Source organism: Xyrauchen texanus, unplaced genomic scaffold (genome assembly GCF_025860055.1).
Source record: "Xyrauchen texanus isolate HMW12.3.18 unplaced genomic scaffold, RBS_HiC_50CHRs HiC_scaffold_739, whole genome shotgun sequence".
NCBI lineage: Eukaryota > Metazoa > Chordata > Actinopteri > Cypriniformes > Catostomidae > Xyrauchen > Xyrauchen texanus.
In genome coordinates, this window is record NW_026266730.1 from 2,089 (window position 1) to 9,498 (window position 7,410).

A 7,410-nucleotide genomic window follows, 5' to 3' on the forward strand; every position below is an offset into this window, starting at 1 on the left:
GTAGAAAATTAGAATACCTGAAATGATTCTATGTATTTTGAGACAAAAGAGTTTTGTTGAAGGTGATTAAATAAAAAGTTTTTCAATAAACATTGAATTTTGGCAAGGATAGTATTGGGGGTAAAAGTTCCCTGTTGCAGGAGCTAAAAGTCACAAAAACTGTTGGCAGGGGAGAAGGTGCAGACTGCCTGATTGACAATTAATTGCTTTTCATAACTGAGGGGTAATACATTTATTCTGAATGATGTGTAGAGCCTGTCCATATTGACTGTTCAAATCATAATCAATGTTCAAATCATTTGTGAAATGTCTGTGGCAACATTTTAGATTAAAGATGTACAATGTTACAAAAGCCAAAAGTGGAAATTAACAGGAAATATTGCACCCTTTGCTGGAGTGGTTATTTTGAATATTTATTTAATGCAGGAAAAAAATACAATACAAAAAAAATGAAATAAAAAAGTTTTTAAAAGTACAGTGACCAATTGTGCAATATCACTAAGTATGCATATACTGTATAAGTATAGATATGTGTATACTTACAAATTACTAGATACAAGTATACAGATAAACTACTATTCAAAAGTTTGGGATCACTATGAACTTTGTATGTTTTTGTAAGTAAATTATACTTTTATTAATCAAAGATGCTTTAAATTTAACAAGAAATGCAGTAAAGAAATTTATTGTTAAAAATGACTAATTTAATTAAAATAAATGCTGTGTTCAAGAATCCTACACTTGCAGCATTGACACCTCAGGCATTCCTAGCAGTCAGTTTATTCTAGATCTTCAAGTGAACACCTTTCACTGACCATGTCAAACGTTGAACAACAGCTCAACATCTCAAACTTTGTACAGAATAGAGACATTTGAATGGATTAATCATTTATCAGTTCATTATTTAAATTGCATGTTCTATCTTTTTTCCTATTAGCCAGTGTCAGGCACTTTTTTTCTTTTAAGTCTACCTAAAATTCTTCTCTTCTAAATGTTGCAGAATAAAACTGGTATTTGCATGTACAGGTCTAGGATTTGTGCGGAGTTATCTAGAGAGTCTGATGGACTTGTGTACTAGTTGTGCATCTGGCTTGTCCATTTCTCTGTTAATTCAGATTGTTTTATTCTTTAAAGTAGTGGTGCATGGAATAGCCTTCATCTTCAAAAAGAAAAATAGACTGACTTTCTTGATAAATGTGTTTCTTTTTAGCCAGTTTTCAAACCAATGTCCAGGGTAAGCAAAGTGGCTTGCAGTAAATAAAAAAAAAGTGACATACTACACTGTGATGTTCAGGTTAAGTCATGTGGTTTTATTGTCGTTCTACCATATACAGTTAGTACCAGTCTCTGAGTATTGAGGAGTCTGATAGCTTGGGGAAGAAGCTGTTACACAGTCTGGCCGTGTGGGCCCGAATGCTTCGGTACCTCTTGCCAGACGGCAGAAAGGTGAATAGTTTATGTGAGGGGAGTGTGGATCATCCACAATGTTGGTTGCTTTTTCTGAATGCAGCGTTTAGTGTAAAGGTCTTTGATGGAGGGAAAACAGACCCCGATGATCTTCTCAGCTGTCCTCACTATCCTCTGCAGGGCTTTGCGGTCCAAAATGGTGCAAGTCCCAAACCAGGCAGTGATGCAGCTGCTTGGATGCTCTCAATAGTCCCTCTATAGAATGTTGTGAGGATGGGGGTGGGAGATGTGCTTTCCTCAGACTTCGAAGAAAGTAGAGACACTGCTGGGCTTTCTTGGTAATAGAGTTGGTGTTGTGGGACCAGATGAGGTTCTCCGCCTGGTGAACACCAAGGAATTTGGTGCTCTTGATGATCTCCACAGAGGAGCACTTTATTATATATATATATATATACACACATACATATATACAATTTACTGTCTTGAAGCAAATCTCATTTGAATTCTTACCTAACCCTTAAAAGTAGATTATTTTATTTATGTATCGCAAGGGGACTGTATATGCTGCTTTTCATGTGACAAAGTAATGTGATGAAGCTGGAAAATGTATTTTTAAGTAATAAATAAAAATAATTTGATGATTTGATGCAGAATAACCATCAGCCAAGTTATGTCCATATTACATAGTTTCTTACAATAATGGTATTTAAGGGAATCAGAAATCAAGATGATTTAAGATAGATATTTGTGCAGTGTATCAGATACAGGTCAGTGTAGGCTGCCCTTCCCCACACACCTGATCACTGCTGCCTATCCAGAGCAAAACTTCACATGCAAAAACTTCACAGCTCAAAAAATTGAAAAAAGCAAGAAAAGTAGACATGCTCAAAAAGGGAAAGAAAATTAGACGTGCTCAAAAAAGATAAAGTAGATATACTCATAAGAATATTGATAATTTAAATTATTGTGTAAATAAAGCAATTAAAAAGAAATGTTACTAGACATAGCCACTTTTCTAACTTTGTATTTAATGGGAAATGCCATTGATTTATTAGAATGAACAGAACATAAGATTGCAAGTGAAGTGTAAGTTTGGAGACACCTCAATTAACCCCCTCCCCACTCTGCTTTCACTCAGAAGCACTTGATTTGCCCGCGGAAAAGTCTTGAAGGGGGATGGGCGCTCTCGCGCTGACCGTGAGATGCAGTGACGTCACTACACAGTAACGCGATGAGATTAATTATGTTTTGAAAGACATTTGATATGTGGCGTTTTTTCAACTAAACGAAAGGTAGAATGTCAGTTTTCATGAGAACATGAGATTATGCATTTTTAGCATTTAAATGTCCTGTGTTTGCACTATAAAAATACATAGTTGGCAAAATCTGTATCAGAATAAGAAAAAAAGACGTTATCAGAATATTTGTCTAAACATTTAATTTCAGAAAAGCTTCCTACAAGACTAAACATACTATTTATATCGTATATGGCAGAAATCGTTAGTATGAATGTGTGTCATTGCGAGTTTAACACGTGACAAACCTCGTTTTCCCGGGAATTCAGACACGTGACAATGACGTCTAATGGAGCGAAGACAGTTTTTCCCGCGAACGACAACACTGAACACGCTCATTAAGGAAGAAAAGGTAAGATGTCTTGTCATAAAAATATACAATAAGAGATTCTTGACTAATAAATCGATGTTTAGCGTTGTATTCACTTGTGTTCTTCATGTCAATTGTTAGTTGAACCTGTTTAATTATGAAGTTGACGATTAAACAATTAAGCCAATTAAGTTTGTGCTTTCCCACTAGTCACATTTGTGTATTGATGGATATAATTCAGTGTAAATCTTAGAAATGCATTAATAGCAGTACCTAAGGTACCAAATTTGCTATTTGTATTTTAACATATTTTGCTTTGAGGACATTATCTTTCTGTGGTGAAGTAGAAATGAAATAGTTTGGTGTATATCATTATTTATATCTTACCTCTTACTGTAATACTCCACAAACATGGAAGCAAAGTGTGATCACAGTTGTGACCAGTGGGATTAAACCCCAATGTAAATCAACATTCTGTCATTATTTAATTTGGAGTCTCTCTCTCTCTCTCTCTCTCTCTCTCTCTCTCTCTCTCTCTCTCTTTTGATTGAACAATTCTTTCTAAGATATTTTTTACATTGTAATTATGCTTGTTTATTCCATTAATTTTATATAATCGTTTTTCCCTCATGAAAATTGCCCTATGTGTGGAATTCAGCATGCTGGCTATCCGTAAAAGACGTAGAAGACCTCAGCAGGATGCTGAAGATAACATCATATTTGAAACTGAAAAGCCTGGTCTTCAAGAGCAGTACATCAGCAAATATAAAGGCAAGACAATTCAAATATAAGTACTTTGGATTACTTTTGTATTGCAGCTGAACTGTTGAATTAGTAAAATGTTAGTACATTTCAGATATTTCCATTTTTACTTATTAAATGAGATTGCAGACACCCTGTAACAGTAATCAAAATAATGTTTTTTTCTGCTTTAGGCCGTGGCGTTTTCACCACTGAATCTTTCTGCAGAGGAGACTTTGTTCTTGAATACAGAGGTGAACTTCTGAGTTCAAAGGAGAGTCTTGAACGAACTAAAAACTACACTGAAACTGAGAGCACATTCTTGTTTGATTTTCAGTGGCATGGAAAATATTGGTGGTAAGTACATCAAGAACTGTTGACTTGATGTAGCAGGGAAGCTCAAAGAGATCTTTTTCTTCAAGAGAGTAAAAGGGCCAATTTTACCAATAATGATCATTCTCTCATCATTTACTCATTCTTATTCTATCTGACTCCCAATTTAAGTCATCATTCCCTATAAATCTTTATTAATGAATAACTCCTTTCACATTTGAAATGTAGAGTGCTCTGCACATGTGTCAAGTGCAAACAACCGTAAACCAGCTTCTCTCATGAACTACAGCGGAGGATTTATAGAGAATAATGACATATTTGGGTTGAATTCTCACCCAAAGCTAATTTTATCACTTCAGAAGACATGGACTAAACACTTGAGAGGTACAGGTGCATCTAAAAAAATGTGAATATCATGGAAAAGTTAAAAATTGGAACTTTCATATATTCTAGATTCCTTACACATGAAATTTTTTTTTTTGGTTTTAATGTTGATAATTACAGCTTACAGCTCATGGAAATAAAAAATCCAGTATCTCAAAATATTAGAATAAAGAATTTATAATACAGAAATGTCAACCTTCTGAAAAGTATTTTAATTTATGCACTCAATACTTGGTCAGGGCTCTTTTTGCACAAATTATTGCATCAATGTGGCGTGGCATGGAGGCAATCTGTCTGTGGCACTGCCGAGGTGTTCTGGAAGCACAGGATGCTTTGATAGCGGCCATCAGCTTGTCTGTATTGTTGGGCACAGTAATACCATTGTTAGAAAACCAGTTACTTGTAGTTCTGGCTCTGTGGGCAGGTGCCAAGTCCTGCTGGAAAAGGAAATCAGCATCTCCAAAAACCTTGTCAGCAGATGGAAGCATGAATTGCTCTAAAATATCCTGGTAGACGGCTGAATTGACTCTCGACTTGAGAGAAAACAGTGGACCAACACCAGCAGATGACATGGCACCCCATATCATCACTGACTGTGGAAACTTCACACTGGCCTCTCCACTGAGCAACGGTCCAGTTCTTCTCCTTTAACCCAGGTAAGACGGTTCTGGCGTTGTCTCTGGTCTTGGAATGGAACAGCACTCATTCAGCAATGACCTTCTGTGGCTTACCCTCCTAGTGGAGGATGTCAATGAGTGTCGTCTGGACAACTGTCAAGTCACCAGTCTTCCCCATGATTGTGGTTGTGTGTACTGAACCAGACGGAGATTAAAGGCTCGGGAAACCTTTGCAGGTGTTTTGAGTTAATTAGCTGATTAAAACTCTTCTCAGGTTGATATTTCTGTATTATAAATTCTGTATTCTAATATATTGAGATACTGGATTTTTTATTTCTATGAGCTGTAAGCAGTAATCATCAAGATTGCAACAATAATTTTTTATGTGAAATGAATCTAGAATATAGAAAGTTCCACTTTTTGAATGAATTTTCCACAATATTAAATTTTTTGAGCAGCTGTATGTTTTCCCTTTATAACCTTTTTGAGCTTGAAAGCTTTGGACTCCATTGGCTTACATTGTAAGGACCAAAACACGTCAAAAATGATTACCACAGGAGACAGAAAGTCATATGAGGGCGAGTAAATGATGAGAGAATTATAGTGAACTGTGCCTTTAATATAAAACAGACTGTAGATGTGAAAAACACTTCTGTATATGTCTTGCATACATTTAATGGTAAGTGTGTGTGTTTATATAGTATGGATGCATCCAAGGAAGACAAGTCCCTGGGAAGACTTGTCAACGATGAGCACAAAAATCCAACTTGCAAAATGAGAACTGTTGAAGTGAAGAAAAAGCCTCATCTTTGTCTATTTGCTGTACGAGACATTTTACCAGGTGAAGAAATCACTTACAACTATGGCGACTCGGACTGGCCGTGGAGAGCCAAGGTACCATAAAGAAAATGCTAGAATTCATAAGCAGCAATATATGATGCCTTTTTCCTGTCATTAATTGCTAATGTGTTTTGTGGTCTCATATTTCTCCAGTCTTTAAATGAACCGTCAACAGAATCCAGTGATGTAAAATCAGTCAGCAGTTTGGGCCCACAGAAATCGGTAAGTACAGTTAATTCTGCTTCACTCCTTGTAATGACAAAATGGGTAATTTTGAAGCTTAGAGGCCGGATTTTACAATGCATTAAAACAATATAACTAACTCTTAAAGGAGTAGTTTACCCTAAAATAACAATTCTTTCATTATATTCATGCCATCACAGATGAATATGACTTTCTTTCTTCAGCAGAACACAAATAAAGATTTTTAGAAGAATATCTCAGCTCTGTAGGTCCGTACAATGCAAGTCAACAGGTACCAAATTTTGATAGTCCCAATGTAATCGACACAACTGCAGTCCGGCCATTAATGTCTTCCCAAGCTAAATTAATGATGTTTATAAGAAAATAACAGAATTAAAAAGTTATGATAATCTTCACTTCTGGTCACATTCTTCCCTTCCACGACGCTTAATGTAAGTGTTAACAAGTCAAGTGAGAAGTGATACAAAATTTCTTTGACTTGTCCTCACTTTTCCCTCAACTATACCAGAGCAGTGCTTACCAAAAATAAAACAACTTCGTTAAATTAACAAAACATACATCTTACCTTTTGGCTCACCTCAGTGATGCTTAAATGTCTTTAGGTGCCACAGTTTTTAACATTGACAATGTATATTTTACTCTTGGCTTAAGCTAAATACCTCTTTTATATCTACAGCAGCGGTTTCAATCAAGAATGTCAAAGTTGCGACAACATCATGAAGATTGTTATAATCGCTTTAAAAGAGCAGAGACTGAGAGGAATGAGAGTGAAAAGAAACATCTCAAGCTATTGCATGATCAGGTCACTAAACAGCTGTCACAAAAGATTGCTCGGTGAGTAATATATATGAACACAGACGCATCACAAATAATTAACACCTCAATTTCTTTACAGGTGCTTTTTGGTACTTTTGAGCCTTTCATTTAGTCCATATGATATTACTTCTGATTATGTTTTCCAGCTGTCCCCGTCACCCACTGAAGTATGCACATCTGATACACCATCACATTCACCACTTAATGTGCCGCAATCCTCATCACCTTTGCCCTGTGCTGCATCCACCGCAGGGAATGGCTTATCACAGGAACCTGAGCCTGTCTCATTAAGGGAGGTGGGTATACACATTTAGTAGACAATCTGTGGATGTCGCCATACCAGTTTAGCTTCTGGTACATGCACATTAATTTGTGTTTGTTTTATGCTTGGGTAATGCAGTTACTGCCTCCTAAAAATGAAATAGAACTCAATTTAAACAACTTTTAACATTTATGTACCCCC

The 7,410-nt window shown here is 36.2% G+C and overlaps 1 protein-coding gene across 1 annotated transcript; it reads left to right on the forward strand.

Annotated features, from left to right (window-relative positions):
- The first annotated feature begins 3,653 nt into the window (after window positions 1-3,653).
- On the forward strand, window positions 3,654-6,969 carry LOC127642704 (N-lysine methyltransferase KMT5A-A-like). Its single transcript, XM_052125231.1, has 5 exons — window positions 3,654-3,783; window positions 3,948-4,110; window positions 5,789-5,981; window positions 6,081-6,149; window positions 6,808-6,969. The coding sequence occupies exons 1-5, from the start codon at window positions 3,672-3,674 to the stop codon at window positions 6,967-6,969; spliced, it is 699 nt and encodes a 232-aa protein (XP_051981191.1). The 5' UTR covers window positions 3,654-3,671.
- Window positions 6,970-7,410: the final 441 nt, after the last annotated feature.

What these genes read in the sequence shown, in the direction of transcription:
- LOC127642704 (XM_052125231.1), top strand. Translation starts at nt 3,672, where the DNA reads ATGCTGGCTATCCGTAAAAGACGTAGAAGACCTCAGCAGGATGCTGAA. An exon ending in TGGCATGGAAAATATTGGTG is followed by an intron (nt 4,111 to 5,788) that starts GTAAGTACATCA and finishes GTGTTTATATAG; the next exon opens with TATGGATGCATCCAAGGAAG. An exon ending in GTTTGGGCCCACAGAAATCG is followed by an intron (nt 6,150 to 6,807) that starts GTAAGTACAGTT and finishes TTATATCTACAG; the next exon opens with CAGCGGTTTCAATCAAGAAT.